Source organism: Buteo buteo, chromosome 22 (assembly GCF_964188355.1).
Source record: "Buteo buteo chromosome 22, bButBut1.hap1.1, whole genome shotgun sequence".
Taxonomy (NCBI): Eukaryota; Metazoa; Chordata; class Aves; order Accipitriformes; family Accipitridae; genus Buteo; species Buteo buteo.
In genome coordinates, this window is record NC_134192.1 from 2,226,054 (window position 1) to 2,243,744 (window position 17,691).

Below are 17,691 nucleotides of genomic sequence, written 5' to 3' on the forward strand. Positions count from 1 at the left end.
ACGGAGGTAGCATTCCAGCAGGATACACTGAGCAGCGTAAAGGGACCCCCCAAACTGCTAAATAACCAGGGGAAGGGGGGCAAAGACAGCACTCCTGCAAGAGAGCTTGTTTCTCGGGTGGTGTCCCTCTGTGCTCCCCTTCCCCGTGCCCTGGAGTCCCAAGAGCCCCGGAGCCAGGAGGGAGATGGTGACGCCCTGACCACCTTTCTGCCTTTGGGGAAAGCGGGGGCAGGACTTGGGGAAGATGTTGCCACCTGATGCTCACGCAGCTCTGGCTTTGCAGGTACAGGCGATGCTGGGATGCTGGTAGGCAGCAGGGGACAACCCAGTTCATTTCTTTGCCCCATCTCAGGCAGCAGCAGCAGCAACAGGAAATCCAGGAGCTCTGTGAAAGCACAGGGAGGGAGAGAGAGCATGAAGTCCCCTTGCCTCGGCTGGTGACGTCTCTCCTTCCTCTTTTTTTTTTTTTTCCTGTCCCTATAAAGAATCTCGGGCTCGCATCAAACTTCCCAGCGAAAGCAAACCAAACCAAACCCAGAGGCGTGGGGGAAAAGGGAAACACCTAAGGCGGGATCTGGCCATGCCCAAGCTCCGCTGCCTGCCGGCTGCCTGCCCCGGGCGCTGCGGGGTGCCCCCCGGCAGGTAGCCAGGCTGGGGGACTTGGAAGCTCCCTCTCATCCTGCCTTGCGAAACTCACTGAAGTTGAGAGATTTGTTCTTCTTCCTCACCTCTGCAGCACCTGCACCTCCTTGGATAAATACGTCTAAGAGGAGGCTTTTCGGTTCAGCCACCTTATCCCAAACTCCAGGCAAAGGACTGCTCGGAGCAGCGACTCACTGACTGGAGGAAACTTTTTGCCAAACTTTTCTGGTGCTTTGCTCTGCTGTTTAACCCCTTGAGTTGCTTTGCACCACTCAGGCGGGCTGGGGAGCCTTCTCTTCTCAGGCATTGTAACACTCCCCCCCAGGCACCCCCCGAGTTAGAAAAGCAGGGGGAAACGAGGAATAAAGTTATTGTGAAAAGGGGGGGGAAAAAGCCTAAAAACTTGCACCTCGAGAAGAAAGGAAGGAAAACAAAATCCGCAGCCCAAGGATGAAGCAGTGAATGGAAAGAACAATTTAACTGGAATCAACAAGTGGGAACTTCTGCACGCCGTCCTCTTCCCCTCCCTTCCCGCTCCAGCCCCGCAGGCTTTCAGAAACTTGTTGCTGGAAAGAAAACTTATCCCCGGTTCGCGGACCTCTCCTCCCGCTCCTCGCAAGGGATATAGCAGTCCCCGGCACCGGCGATGGTCCCCAGGCCCAGCACCGCCCTGGCCGTCTATGCCCTTCAGGGGCTGCTCCTGATGCACGGTAAGACCCGCTCACACCTGGGTTTCTCCTTCTCCCCCGCTCGCCTCCCAGGGCGGCTGAGCGGCGGAGGGCGGCGGGGCCGAGGAGAGGGTGGTGGGGTGGGGAAGGGGTCCCGGCAGGCCGCCCGCCGCTGCCCCTTGCCCGAAGACCGCCGGTACCGCCCGTGTCCCCCCCGCCCGCCCCGCTCTCCCCGCTCTTCCCGCGCTGTTACCTCAGGCGAGCGCGCGCGGCGGGCGCTAGGTGGCGTATCTACAGGGAAAATAATAATGAAAGACAAAAAAATCTCCTTGAAGTGTTGCACTTAAAGGACACTGTTTGGGGGGTGTTTTGTTGGGTTTTGGGGGTTTTTTTTGTTGTTTTTTTTTCCCTGCTCCTGATCCCCTCGAGGGTTCGGCGCTTGGTTAAAAATAGCAACTTGCGGGGCCCGGCGTCTTTGCGCCTCTCCCTCCCCGACGTGGGAGCGTTTTCGCCTCGCATTTGATGGTTGGAAGCAGACCTGAGGAAGAAAAGGCTTCAAAAGGCGGAGGAAGAACGGTGGCGTGTCTGGGAACGCTCCACGCGGCGTGGGCAGGGCGCGTGGGCTACCTCGCTTTCTTCGGGGGGGATCGGTGCTTGTGTCGGAGCTGCGTGGGTACAGATATCGCAGGCAAACGCCTACCTTCTCTTTGATATTTCAGTTCTTATTCATGTGGCGTTTCTCCGCTGCGTCCCCCTTCTCAGCCCAGATGCTCGGTTAGGTTCCCCGTTCTCCAGCGCTCATTTTACCCTGCTGCGAAGGCGCTCGCCCCCCTGGAGTTACTCCTGATTTTCGCTGATATCGGAAAAGCCAAGAGGCAGGTTAATGAGATTTAGAAGAGCTTTTCCATCTGCCGTGTGACTTTTCATTATCTCATTAAGCGTAAGGATTTTGCTGGATTACCATGCTATTCATTCATGACACTGCAAATTGTGTAAAGGAGATGGTCTGTTATTTTCTGGGGAATTCCTTCTGACAGTAATGATGATTTATTTTTTTTGATACCGAACGTATTTCATAGCACAAGACTGTCGCTTCTTTAGCATATTATAATCTTTTTGTAGTTTAATATCAAGAGCATAGCTTCTGGAAACACTGTGAAGCACCACTGTCCTTGATTTTCTTGGATTCATTCAGGGATTTAATGTATTCCTTCTGCAGAAAGGAACTGATTGGCAAGCACTAGCCCCAGTGAATTTCACACATCCCCTACAGCACCTTCCCCACAGTTGCCTACAGAGTAAATAGCTAAGCCTGAGATTGCGCTCCAAAGGGCTCTTCCTGGAAAAACTGAAGCAGCAAACCGTACAGGTAGAAAGGAGCCCCTCCACCACAGAAACCCTAGCAGTGCCCAAGTTAACCCCCGAGGAGGCAGTCCCACACCACGCCGGACACCAGTACCCACACCTTGAGTTGCACCTGGCCTGACATAGGAAGCTCATGCAGCCCTCGGAGAATTCCCGTAATGTGCTCCATCTGGCTGACACGTGCGCGAGCAGCCAGCTGCATGCTATGTTAGTTTTAACATCTGAATAGTCTGGAAAGGTTGCCCATAGAAGGCATATTACCAGAAATCCAGCGTGATTTTCACAAAGGCATAAATCACCGCAGACTTTCATGGATCAGAGAGAGATAATAACAAGTATTTGGCAGAAGGGAGAAAGCATGTCTTGCCACAAGTGTTTCTGAGGCTCCAGGATGAAGTGGAGCACAGTGCAGTTGTTACTGAGGAGGTGGGTGAGAAGCCTGGCTAGAGATGCTACCCACGTTTCAGGGCTGACTTCGGTCCTTATTTACCAGGTTATTTCCCTAATAATTGTGGTCCTAAATAACTTTGGAATTTGGTCCAGATTCACTTTCCCATTAGTGCCAGGCACAGAGAAGGCAGAGAGAAGGCAATGTCCGCATCCTGTGACAAAGAAAGGAAGGCAGGCACATTGCTAACTGTGCCTGTAGGCAAAGACTGATGATGGATTTGGAAGCAGCATTATGGATGTCAGACCTTTGCCCATCATTAGGAAAAGATAGTATGTAAGCACAGTCTCCGTGTGCCCTAATTAGGCTGGAAGCCAAACTGAAACAGGGCCAGGAAGTCGGAGGATTCTGGATAGCACTGATATTATGGAGGTATTAACTCCTCGGCCACCTTTCCCTCAAAGTTCATCTCCAGCAATGAATTCAGTGAAACTTTGTTTGACCTCCCAAGGCACAAGAGGCACAGATCTATTCTGTAGGCTGTAGGTTAAACCTTCTCTGGGATCTTTGTGGTCAAAATTAGGCACATTTGTGCTGAAGATGCTGACTCTGATTCAAACCTAAACAATTTCATCTGCAATGCAGATAGAAGATTTTACAACTGTGAAAGACATTCAGTACCTGAGGTGCTGAGTGAGGGCAGCGCAGCTGCTCTGCCCAGGGATACCTCCCCAGTCAGGACTTCCCAGGTGCCTGAGTGAAAAGAAGCTCTCTCAGCTCATACCAAACCTCAGCAAAGGAGTCTGAGTGCCCTCTCCTTCTCTATTAGTAGCTGATCGCAACCACTGTGTCCTTATCTTCTGCTCAGCAGCTTGCCAAGGCTGTCTAGGTGTGCTGTGGATGCCAGAGGACAGAAGATAACCATAGCCGTATAGTTCATCCAGATCAAAGAATGGTCTCCTCTAGAGAACTCCTGACTTATTTGGCGCTTTCAGTCCTTTGTGGGTGTTTAGCAGGGGGGAAGAGAGCATGCAAACATCATCCCAATAATTTCCTGCCTTATTATAAAACACAGCTTCAAAATATTTTATGCATCTTTAAATTTCCTCAGACAGTTCTATGAGTGTCATTAAATTTCCACTTTCTTTTTGCTTGTCACACAGCTTATGTTCAACTCCTTAGAGTATTAGTTAGGGTCTTTCTGCTCAAAACTTTTGTTGTAGTAATTATTGTGCAGATGCCAACAGCTGGCACATGGTTTAGGTATGGAGTGCGTTGGTTGAAAAATAGCCCTTTAAAAAAAATCTGAAAATAATTTTTTACCCTAGAAACACCTTCTATCTTGCATGAAAAATTTAGTATCTTTTACCCCCTGAGATTATCATCAAAAAGTTTTTAATATATAAGCAATCCAAAGTACTTTTCAGGTATTGGAATAAACTCAGTAATTTCAGTGGTTTAATACTGGAAAACTAACAAGATTCAAGAACAAAAATTAGGTCCTGCCTGATCCCTTTGAAATTAAAGCAAGTTTGAAATAAAAAAATTTTTGTTTCATTTTGCAACCTCTTCTACGAATAGAATATACTAGGGTGGGCAATTTAGCTTGCTAACATATACATTTCAATTATACCACATAGCAGTAGCTAAGTCAAAAGCTTCAGGAGCTCAGATTCCTCCTGGTTTGCCAACTAGGATGCTCACTGCGTATAGCCGGGAAGACTTTGGGCTCAGCAGTGCACTGTTGCAAATTCAGAGGCATTAAGGGTATGCTTTCACCTTTCTCTGAGGCAGTCAGTGCTGGAAAGTTGAGGATTGGAGAGCTGACAATACAGGCTGTTGATCGGTTCTAGTAAACCAAAAATGTGTCTCTTAATTGGTGTTATTCCTAAACATTTGCTTTACTGTGGGAAAATGTTATAAAAAGCAGAGAAGACTTTTTTTTGACATTGTGATATATGAGCCTCCTGCCTGAAGCTGCCACATTCAAAACCAACTGGAAATCTCTTTACACTAATTCATCCATTTAAGGCAAGGAAAAAGATGTAAAGTATTACTGAATACTCCCCAAACTTCTCAATAACAGCATCATACCCAAAAGAATACTGAGAATACAAACCAGATTGTTTGTTGAAGGTTTCAGTTACAAGAACTTATAATATTTTCTTTAAAAAATTTTAAAAATATTTATCTGCACACATTTCCCCATTGGTCTGCTAATACGTATCAATCTAAATAAAAGCAATGAGGTACATTTGAGTTATCTCTGTGCTTTCATACATTCTCTGAATTGTTCATTTTATGATGAAGTATTTGTACAAAGCAATAGCTCAATCTACTTCACCTTTGAAGTAATATATCAAGTTGGGCTAGATATATAATATTTATGGTGCTACTAGGTTTATGCACAAGGGCAAAAGGTTTCCAACCACAGCAGGAGATTTCTTAGGTACAGTCAGTGGTAGGTGATCTGCTTTTTTCGTAAGTTTGTCTTCCAGATTGCCAGCACCGTTTGAAGGAGGGTGAAAATCTGCCCTATGCCATATAAACTCAGAGATGAAACTCGTCTTTTCCTTCCAAAGACATTTGCAAAGTATAGGCAGCAAGGGTCACTTGATCATCAGCAAAGGACAGGATGAACAAAGAAGCTGCTTTCAGTTTACATTGCAAAACAGTTTTTGGGGCAGCAACAGCAACCTGCATTTTATAAAACTACGCAGGAAATTTCCAGGAGGCAGCGTTTGACTTTCAAAGTGAGCATGAGAAGGACACTGAAGCTTAGCCCTACCAAACTTCACGTGCTTAGTTTGGTATTTCCTCTGATCAGCCTTACTCCAACTTCCCTTTTTTTCTCTAAACCAGACTGATGTCACTGGAATGGGAATTACAAGTGGAAGTAATTAGAAGATGTTTGGAATGTCTAAACAACGGCTAGGAACAAAGTAGATGTGTCCCTAGTGTTTTCCTTCAGAAACCAGCTCAGATGACTGACAGGACATGAAGGCTTCTGAGTGCCGATCAAGGCATTCCTGTTCCTCCAGTCCCCACCTCCAGGCAGAGCATCTAAATGTACTCAGTCACAACAACCAAAAAAACCTGGCTACCTAAATAAGCTGCCATAAAATGTGCGTAATAGAGAACTGATCTCCTCACCAAGTTAGGCACTTCTTTAATTTTTCTTTTTAAGGCCACAGGGAAAATAGTAGAAGCTGCCAAAAGCAACCAGCCAAGGTTATTATCTGGAAATGGCATTTAATATAAGCGCATGCTTGAAGCTTGCCCCAGGGAGCAGAACTTCAGCAGCAGAGAGCTTGCAATCATCAGAAGCAAGGCAAGATTAGAACAAATCATGTGAAGCAAGGTTTTCTGTATGAGAGGTGTGACCTTAGAGACTTGTCCATGAGCCACTTCCTCAAGTGGGGAAGGAGGAAGGTTCAGAGAAGGTAGGGAGTCTGATCTCATGAGGCTGTGATGAGCAAAACCGATGGCTGCCCATTTTGTGCAAATTCCTCACTGCCCGAGTGCTGAACACACTTGCGTGGGGAACCCCAGCTCACCTGAAACCAGGTATTAACATAAATTCGGAACTGAACTAGGCAAATCTTGTGACTGCTTTTATAAGCTGATTGCATCTCCCACATTTGCCAATAACTAGAATACAAAACAGGAAAGAATCTCTTGCATCAAGTCCAGTCCCCACTTCAAAGAGCGGAATCTGGTGTGATGGTGCTTTTCTTTGCCATAGCTGAGGCAGGGCTTGCCATTACACTTCATATACCCGAGTGACTGTCTCAGCTCTGTGCTTTCAAAGGCTTTAGAAATGTAAGCAGTGAATTCACATACTAAGGGCAGCTGAGCTACTGCCCTGTGCAAATGTTGTTAACTTTTGTATTAGGCTGTTACTAACAGTGAAACACAACTACGCACTCTGGTGGAGCGTAAGTCTGTGGACTGCTTATGAGGCAGTCCAATACCCTCATCTCCAAGTCCTTGGATTAGTCTGTCTTTACAGCACATACTTTTTGTCGTCACTACATCCTACATCCCTCTCCTGCTCTTCTCCTCCGTGCCCCCCCCCCCCCCCCCCCCCCCCCGCCCCCTTTCCTGGATGTCTCCTAAACTCCCCTCAGGGCTCTGGATTCCTTGAATTTTTACATTAGAAAAAGCCAAGAGGAATTTCTCAGCCTTCCCATAACAGGAATCTGCACAGTCTTTCTCCCCTGTACCAAAATGAATTTTGCCTTTAAAATTGTGCCTGGTGCACAGATTTTGGCATGCCGAAGTGGGATTGCCCAAGACCTGCAGCTGAATCGCCTGCTTTCTGCAAGCAGATGCCCTAAGTCTTCCTGCTGTAGTGAATTTTACAAGAAGCAATTTTTGCAAGTCTTCCCCCCTCAATATCTAGAAATGCAGGAGTCACAGCTAGTGTGTGGTGTGTATGTAACTAGTGCTCAGGGCTTTTGTTGTGTCTCTAAGCAGTAAAGCTTTTAGAACTGAGGACTCCTTGACATTACAGAGCAAGAGGAAAGAACCTCATCTAACCCTTCAAATGATGAAAGGCTGAACACGCCAGTTTTCCTTTGTGCCCTGCAGGGAATGGCAAAAGCATATGGTCCCCAAGATTTCAAAATTCAGCCAAAAACTACACTCAGGCCCAGAATGTAAAGGAAATATAGGGACCAGCCTTCTATTTTCAGATCACTTGCCTTTGTCTTCTGCGTTTCCACATAGGTTTCCTTAGATCTTCCTGTGTTTTTCTGAACTGTGGGAACATGATTGCCAAGGAAGTAGAGAGGGGAGTTTTCAGCCCTGCTGGGATTGTTCTTGATTTGAGGGTCAAGGAAGCTTGACCTAGTCATTACCTGTTCCATTTTTTAGAAAATCTCCATGAATCTAAACCACCTCAGCCAAAATGTTTGCTTCCTTAGAGCCCACAGCTCAGAAATTGCACACCTTAAATTCTTCCTTACAGATACACTAAGGTCAGTTTGCAGGAAAAGCACCAACCACCATGGGGCTACTTTACCTATTCCTCTATAGCTGTGAGTAAAATGGGACTGCTCATAGGGGTAGTCCACACAAATACACAGAAGTAGCTATTCTGTAAGGCATTCATCCTGTTTGCTGTTAACTCATATCTCATTAACTGAAAGCAGTGCTGGACACAATAATTTAAGAATTAAAGCAGTTTTCTCCATGTCCCCAGAAGCCTGCAGTGGGTGATGTGAGCGTGGGCCCTCCCAGAATCCCAGTCCTGATCCTCTATTCCCTCACAGCTACTGAGAAAGGCTCACTTTGGCCCTTTGTAGCCATACGGATCATCCCTGAAAGCTGATACTGAGTCCGGACTTCCCTAGCTTTTGGGTTGGGTTGCAGATTTTAATGTGCAGATGCCTACTACAGTATGTCCTCCAGGAGTTATAAAATGTGTTTTTCCCCCTCTGCTTCTTCACTTGTTCTTCCAGCTGCCTGAAGCTGGCTCCCTGAGGGGCTGTAACACTTGCCCACACAGTGGCACTTGGAAGCCCTTCTTGTGGGCAATCCTAATTACAATACGCCTTCATACAGGAAATGGCTGTTGGAAGAGATTGCCCAGAACCCTTAACAGGAAGACGCATACGACTGTGTTTGAAAGGAGGGAAGTAAAGCACTGCGGATTATCAGTTGCAAACCTCAAGGTCTCTGTCTTTCCTTGCAGAAAAATAAATCCCACAGGTGCCATGTTGTCCAGCACTGGGTCACTAGGTCCATCCCCCACCTCCACTTAGGGAAGGGTACCCACTCCACTCACTGCCGCTTCACTCCTGAATGAATACTATCATTGCTAATTTGCAAAGATATGGGAAAGGACTTCATGAGCATCCACTACTTAAAAGCGCAGGTACTACTTTGCTCCATAACCCAGGAGGAATAGCAGAAGAAACAAGAATGCAGCGCCCAGGTGTGGGGAAAAAAGTTTTTCCCAGATCTCTTTCTGGATGTAGATGAGGCAAGGAAGTTGTATTAGCTCTTGCTGCATGACACAGCAGGACGGAGCTAAACAGCAAATTTGGCTAGTTAAAAGGGTTTTGTACTGTTACAATTAAAGGATGATTCAAGTGAATGTAAACAATGATGTCACCCTGAGAACCTTTTAAACACAATTTAAGTTATTACATGGCGCGAAGCAGAGAGAATCGGCTAACCTTTTGGCCTGCCACATTTTTTTCTCTACAAATGGATGATGTCTGGATTACTTTCATTTCATGTTAATGCACTTGGGACAAGCTTTCCTCTCAGTTACACAGGTTTAAAGCTGTAGCTTGGCTGAAGACAATAGCCTGCCTTTGAATTTTCCTTTGTGTGACTAAGAACATTTATTTTATTATGGTTGTTTATACATTTTGTGGTAGAATCTGAGTGAGAAAAGAACTGCCTGAAAGCTGCTCTCTCACTGCATGCTTTATAGAGGTAGATCTTGCTGGAAAATCCCGATTTGTTTTGGAAGTGAAAATTCACTGTGAGAAAGCTAAGTAACCTGCTTACTTTCCTGTGATGAAGGAAAGCCAGTGTGTGGCCCCTGCACCGAGACTGCAGCAACATCCCGTTGTGTGAGGCAGCACAACCCCTACTGCTACTCCTGAACGCTCCAGTGTACGCTCTCGCTTCACATTTCTTTTGGCTTTAAAGATCGCATTCTGCTAAGCCTCCTGGAGGCTCTCATGCTTAAACCAACTTCCCTTCAGTCTTGGCAAATCTTCTATTGAGTAAGGACAGAGCAACAGCAAGAGAACAGGGTTTGGCCCAATACGAATTACCAGAGAGAGTAATTAATCCCCTGAATCCTATGTCAGCATGAACCAAGCAGAGCTTGCAATGGGGAGGGATTCCCTGGGGCAGAGCCTCCTCTGGCTGTGATCTCAATGCAGTTGGCCCATCTCACTTTGCAAGAGCCGTGTGTTTCTCACAGCTCATCATCCCACTCAGTGATGACTTTTCCAAATATAATGATACCATGGGTCTCTGGGAAAGTAAGGCCCAGTTGTTACCATGAAGCTGCTAATGATCCCGTTAACAGTTTTATTACTTAATCCACTGATACATCAGGTTCTGACTTTGTCCAGAAAGGAGATAAACCCAAGTCTTCAGTGTGATGTATTTACAGGTTTGGAACTGCTCCGGGGTTTCTAGGCTGTGCTCACATTTGGACTGTTTTCTCATGGCTTTCTCACCAAGTCAAATAAACATGGGTAGCTTCGTTCTCTGGGTCAATTTGGGCAATATCACCCTACCCCAATGAAAGAGAAGTGCAGGTCAAAACAGAAAACCCAGTATGGCACGACTCCTGGGATGAAGGAACTGTCTGGGCAAGGTGAATTCAGGAAGACAGCAGGCCGCTGAGCAGGGTATGTCAAAGATTCCCCTCATCTGGCTCCAGACAGTATTGTACACTGCAATTCCCATCAGGAAATTTTGTCATTACATTTGAAGGAGGATGTATACAAGGCTGATTTCTTCTTCTTAGTATTATGGAGACATGGGATTACTCTGACCTATAGACTTTTCAAACAGAAAGACCGGTAGAGTTGGTTGTTTATATGCTATGGCTTATACCAGAAGAGCATCGTTAGACCAGAAAGAGGAACTAGGAAGACCCCTAAAAGAAATATGGGGTTTCACAATATATTAATTGGACTGTGATCTTTATACCAAGGATAAAAATATTTGGTATAAATTAGCCATGTACTTTGCCTTTTTTATTGTTGTCTACTTTGCATTTGAAATGTAATGTTCAAACCTACATGGTGAAACACCATTATTAATTTAATTTAATAAATCATGAAGTAGTGTGCCTTCTGGTTACTGAAGTTGATCTCTGTTGAATTTTTGTGCATAACTATGGTTCTTATATTGTTATTAAAAATAACTTACTAGCATTCTTTTCCTAATGTACTATCCAGCATGTCAGAGCTGGTATACAATATCATCTAGGGCAGGCATCCACAAACAGGCACTATGACATCCCATAAGTCTACAAGCACAGACTAATGCTCCCAAGAGAAAGGCTCTCCTTTTCCCATCCCAAGAATACGTGCACAATTTGTTTTAACATTCTTCATGACAGCATCTTCAGCTTTCTGGAGAGTTTCTGGCAGAAGGACAAAAGAAGAGGAAAGGATACAGTTTTGTCTGGGTATAAATCTCAGTTTTCATTTGCCAAACCTGACCTGCACTTTTGAGAAAATCGGGGCAGTAAAGCTGAAAATTCTGTGCTCACAGTGGGATTAGTGAAAAAGCTAAAACTGAGCTAGTTTTGATTTCCATGGAGTAGAGTTTGCATAGCTGCCATTCAAGGCCATTTGCTATTCCACTGTACAGTATCACAGTATCACTGTACTTTAAAACATTAATGCAGACTTTTAAATACTACATGGATTTGTGTCTGGCATGGAGCAACGCAACTTTGATGTTCTGCCTTTCTGTTTACCTATGCCTGGGACGTCCCTCAGTCTGACCACTTGACCTAAAAATTTTGGTCTCAACATCTTCCCAATTTAACTGAAAGTTTTATACAAAAATTTTGTTTTCAAGATAGTTTTCGTTAAAAAGATAAAGGTGTATTTCAGAAACAGGCAGCTATTGCTTGGGAAAACAGGAATAATCATTGTAAGATAAATGACTGGGTAGAATCAGTTTGGCCAGAAATATGAGACACAAAGCTGACAGCATGAATCTCTTACCAGCATAAATCAGATCTATTTGTAAACACTAGTTGGTCCAGGGTCTGCAAGTGCCCTGGATAGCTCGCACTGCCTGCGCAGTACTGCAGAATGTCCTTTAGGGGCTAGTTTGCTGCGTAAAGAAAGCCACTAAAGATTTTCTTGTGCAGAGAAGGGACAGAGGGATGTGCATTCAAATAGCAACGGTGCTGTCACTACTCCTTCTCCTCAGGTGGCTTCACACCTAGTGTGACCACACTTCATAATTAATAAGGTAGAAATCACCTTATCGATGAACTAGCCCTCTTCCTGAACAAGAGGCCAAGTGTAATCTTTAATCCAGAGTCCAGTGCATGACAATCTGTATGAGGGAAATACTGAAGGCTTTATTTTATGACTCTGAGATTGCTATTACAGGTTCTGGACATTTCTAATATATGCATTTCTTTTGCATCCCTGGAGCAGCAATGATAGTTAATATTGACATCATTAAAGCCACCACCATTATGGTTCAGGATAAACACTTCACCTTGATGAATCAGGTAGCTAATGCTTTGCAGAGCCATTGCTTTGGGCTTCTGATTCTTTAATTCCCAGACTGACCAATGTATCTGGTCTTGTCTGGTGTCATCATACGCAGTCTCCTTAAATTTAGCGCTAAATTTATGCTAACCAGACTTAAAAAGAGACAGTAAAAGGGGTTAAAGAGAATCATTAGGAGAGCCCAGAACAGCCTAATTCCTTTAGTCATCTTTCCTGTTTTAAAATCTTTCTGCTTATCTCAGTTCTGGTCTTGACATCTGCTAGTAGTGAAAGCAAAGTAGTGACAGTTGGGCGTGGTGGGATGTAAGGAAGGTATCCCATACGCTGATCTTCTTGCAGTGTATACGATAAAGGAATTGAGAGGAATTCACAGCATACGTAGGGCAAAGGTCTCTCTCTTGTGCTCTTTCATTTAATGGTCGAAGTGATGTCTTTTAGTGTGTATTATACTGCTAGCCTTTGAACGGCTGCATTTTTTGTTTGTTTTGATTCTATATTGTTCTAAGTTAAATAGTAGGAAAAGAGAAATCTCTGCCACCATAACATTCTCTTATAGGTCTATTCATTATAGATCCCGAGAGGAAACTGAGAGTTCCCCTGTACAATGGTCTGATATACAAACGAGCATACATTAACTTTCTGTGGTTGTATAGTCCATTTTGGCTGCATTTCCTTTACATTCTTAGGAACATGAATTCAGGCATAATTTGGTTTGATGTCTTCCTCTGCCTTGAACTGCTGTCTTGTTAGACGTACTGCACATCAGGCAGCCTCTCTGCAGCAGAGGCCTGAAGTGGAAGTGCTTCAGGCAGACGTGGTGGTGCACTGAGGGACGCTTTTGGAGTGAGTGGGAGGGCCAGGAGCAGAGGACACCAGGCCAGGTCTGTGGGGTTTTGGCTCAACGGGTGGGGGATGCTGGGGCGGCTGCTGGCCAAATGCCATGCTCCAAACCAACAAGGACATCAGGTAGGTTGGACATAAGCCACGATGTTTAAGTAGCTCAACTTCGGTCCCTTGTCCTTTGACAAACACCTTAGGGGATCTCAGTTGGGGCACATCTGCAATGGCTTTGGCTGCACTAACTCCAGCACTGGGGCTGCAGCAGGGTATGATACAGGAACACCCAGAATCTCTGGATGGGAAATGGCTGATGCAATTACAGCTGTGTTCACCGCACTAATTAGTGTGGACACTTTGCTCAGGACCACAGCTCAGTTGCTGCATGAACTGCACTCTTCAGTAGGTACCCACTCAGACCTCTAGCGCTTTGGGCACTCTGGCATTGCATTCCTCTCTGTGGCACAGGTATGTTTTCTGCTTTTGTGCCTCTGCTCTTCTTCTGTAAATCGGGGAGATTAGCACTTCCCTTCCTCCCTGGAGGGATGGAGTGATAAATGTTTTGAAGAGAAAAAGCAGCTCAGGAACTGCAGTAGATTTGCTTCATCTTTCACTTCCATCACCAGAGAAAAAGCCATTTGAAGCTACGAAGATACCAAAGCATTTAAGGTTGTAAGGATTAGGACTGGGATACCGTGATAGGCTTGGCCTGAACTGTCAGAAATGAATCTCTCCCCTGTCCTCAAGACAGACAGCTACAGAACTTGGGTTTGGCTGTTGCTCTTTTGCACTGACATGTCATGCTCTCACTTACTTTGCATGGGGACAGAGCCAAGGAGATGAAAAAGCTTAGAGACTAGATCAGTCATTGTTACCCTGCCTTCTGTAAACAGCTTTGCACAGTCTGAAGAGTGTGACTGCTTCTGAAATGCTGCCTGTCCCACCCAAAAGGTGTGTCTAACACATCGCTCCCTGCTAATGCTGGCTTGCATAGCCTGCTTACACATCCTGGGTACCACCACGTGCATGGCAGTGATGCACAGGGCTTGGTTGCAAGGCTACAGTTTTTCTCTAATTTCTTTTAACGCAGGACCTCCCTCAGCCTCTTGGCCCATGCATATGCAGTAGATTGCTAGTTTCCTCGGAGGAATAATGAAGTGCACACGCGGACGCGCACACATGCATAGGTGCAAACGGATGCAGTGTCACTCCAATTGCAACTATATTCCAAAAAGCCTCTTGGTTTTCATTCTGACTGTGTCTTCTGGCACAGAGAAATTTGCAAAGCTAATTTTCAGCTCCCATCTAATGGATTCCCCTGCTGAGTGTCTGTTACAGTTAAAGGATTCCAGATTGAGAGTTTGTTCTCGCCTCCCCTGTGCACATCTATGTTGGAGGTACTTCTTGGGGAGCTGGTTAATAAGCCTGGAGTGCCACTGAGTGTTTGTGCTGACATTCCCCTCCTCCTTGGAGGAAGGTAGCCCTCACACCCTTATAACCCATTTGTTTTCTTACTGCTTTCACCCCAGTAGAAATAAGGTGATTATAGGTATCAGACTGTGCAAGAGAATATTGGATTTATCAAAGTTGAGAAGCAAAAGGAGAAATCCCCCTTGCTAGGAGCTCATTTGTTCTGGAGCTTGCACACTTTTTGGGAGGAGGAAAGAGCTGCAGTTGAGCAGCATGCAGCAAGGTTCAAAATATACTGTTGCACTCTATTTCCTCCTTGCCCCCTGTGCTTGCCTCACTGGCCACCCTCAGAGGAGAGGGCACTGCCATCCACACCAGATATTCACTAGTACCAGCTCCTTCCAGCTCCTGTAGAAACCGAAGAGAGCCTTTCCCTGGATGATCCTGCAGCTCAGCACAGAACTTGGAGCCAATTTACTTGAGCTCTAATTCCTGCCGTGCTGCAGGCTTCCTGTACAACCTTAAGATACTTATCTGTCTTCAGTTTCCAGCAGTATATAACAGCAATTACTCACCAACCTCACAAACATGTTGCAAGGTTAAATCCCTTTGTAAGCCATCTTGCAACTAATCTTAGAAATGCAGACTGTTGTTGTTGTTATGATTATGATTATTATTATTGCCATTTTGGCACTGCCCTTTCTCAGCCATGGATGTTTTGCTATGACATCTGCACCTACCCAAACCTACAACCCACGCTTAAGCATCAGTTTCCACAAAAGATTTTTCTCTTTTTTGGACACAGTATATTGGATCTTCACCCCCAAAGGCCCTTAGAGGGTGGGCGTAGCCATGCAGAAAACAAAAGATGAACGGGACACACACATACAAACAACACAACCCATTTCATGCATCTTCTCTTCTCATACCTGGAGACCAAACTTCTAATTCTTATTTTAGTATTTGTTAAGATTCTGTCTTGAGGAATGGTGGGAAGAAGGACAAAAAGAGACATTGGTCCTCTTTGGAAAGTGTTTTGTTTTTCCCAAGCAGCTGACCAGGCAGAGCTTTAAGTATTTACTTTAAGTACACATTTCAGTCTCCAGCAGATACAGACATCTCTGGTAGGACAGAGGCCAACAGGACAAAAGGAGCCCAGGTGGGGTCAGTGTTGGACCTGGGCACTGTGTAGGGTTAGGATTAGGGTCAGGGTCAGGGTTAGGATTAGGGTTAGGAGAGAGAAGCACACAGCCTGAGTGTGAGTGGGGTTGCGAAGGGGCTGCCAAAGGAAGAAGGGGGCTGCAAGTCTCTGGGAATGAAGTGAGCAAGAGGCAGCGAAGACAGAAGCCTATAGTGCAGAAAGATGCCCCAGGAACCCAAATGCCTCACTGAAGCTCTGTGTGGTGGTTTCTGGAGGGTGTGGGAGGTATCAAGGTGTGCTGGCCATGCCTAGCTCATGAGGGAGAAGTCTGCCTCACAGAATGACTGTCACAGTCACCTCTCGGTGCCAAAAGACATGGGACTGGTATGGATGATGGTTGTCATGAACTCACACGCTGGAACAAAATACGTTTGTGAAGCCAGTCCAGAAAGGCTACTAAGCACTCCTTCAGCCACTGCTTTGGATATACCTGACCAATAATCTGACTATTTTTCATGTGTAGTTAAGCCGTCTAAAAAAGATCAAATTACTGAAGAGGTAGAAAGTTAATCTTTACCTCCAGGCTAAGCTAGAATTACAATTGCTTAATCTCTTACCAAGCAGTTTCTCTCACTTAAAAGGGAAGAGCATAAATGAGTTTTCACTGGAATATGCTATCCTAGCATTTTAATTAAGATGAAAATATATAGGTAAAACAAAATACCTGGGCATTATCAGTTTTCATGGCTATTATTCTATTTGTCAGCTGGGGCAATCCATTTGCTGTGTGAACTGCAGTGCTAAGGGTACGGTATCTTTGTGCTCAAGAGCAACATATTCCCAAGCATGTTGTCTTTGGCATGGCCAATATTTTATCTGCCAGAGCCAACGTTAATGAAAAATTCCTGAAAAATTCCACATTTCAACACAGCAACACTCTGATGGGAATAACAATCTCTTCTGACCTCGTTCAAAAGCAGATATCAGGCAGGATACAGAATAGGGAGATATTCCTGAACTCTTCTACCCAGGACTTTGGGTACTGTGTGCTAAGTTTGTGATGCTTGCCTGCCTTTATAAGTGATATCAACACTGTCAGGTTGTGTATTCCCCATAGTACCTGCATCCAAAATCAGCATTTCTCAGAATAGTCATGCATGCAGTCAGAAACACTGAGTTGGTGAAACTACAAACTGCCTTCTAGTTTTGTTGCACAACTGTCTCACCTCTTTGAAACAGAGTGATGCAGCAGCTTTATAATGAGAACATATCTGCTTATAGAAATGTGTTTGCCCTTCTGGGACAAAGTTGTGAGTCTTTTTGACATGGGGGGTAGGTATATTTGTGATCCATTACAGTCAACATTAGCCTAGATGATTTGTAATATATGGGCTCATCTCCTCATTGCGTTGGACAGTCTGGACAACTAAGGTCAAGCAAAGTGAGCTGTGAAATAAAAGCCCAGTCATGAGTAAGGTGGCCTTAAATCACTGTCACTGACTGCAAAGGGACAGTCCAGGGAAATGGAAGGTACTAGTTTACTTTGATTTGCATTAATTGAATTCACACAGCTCGTCATTTCCCTTAGGAGTTCAGAGTATCATGTACTTTTGTTGTAGGCAGGATAGTACTAAAGGTTAACTGGCATATGGGCTGTGCCACAATGAAATCGCTGACTTGAACAAGAGAAGAGTCACCCTGAATTTCTCCTTCAGTGCCTTCACTTGAGCCTTGCACAACCAGACCATCTTTCCTGCTCTGAAAAGGCTTCTTGTCAGGACAGGCAAGCCAGAGCTGTGGGAATTGTGGAAGATCCCAGCATAGGAAAGAGAGGCCATTCTCAGGAGACCTTGCAACAAAGCTTAGGGAGACATGCTGGATTTATTCACCTAGTGTAGGTCACTCAGTGAGTGGAGAAATAAGTGACCTTGTCAACAAGCAAGGAAAAACCATGTATACAGCCTCTCCACACGCTATCCTACAACTGAAACCTTTGTG

The 17,691-nt window shown here is 45.2% G+C and overlaps 1 protein-coding gene across 2 annotated transcripts in view; it reads left to right on the top strand.

Moving 5' to 3' along the window:
- The first annotated feature begins 244 nt into the window (after nucleotides 1–244).
- The window catches only part of LOC142043375 (vascular endothelial growth factor receptor kdr-like), a 141,225-nt gene continuing 123,778 nt past the window's right edge, over nucleotides 245–17,691 (top strand). For both annotated transcript variants that reach the window (XM_075054530.1, XM_075054531.1), the window contains exon 1: nucleotides 245–1,352. In XM_075054530.1, the coding sequence (XP_074910631.1) occupies nucleotides 1,289–1,352 (64 nt within the window). In that variant the 5' untranslated portion in view covers nucleotides 245–1,288. The remainder of the gene's footprint in view (nucleotides 1,353–17,691) is intronic.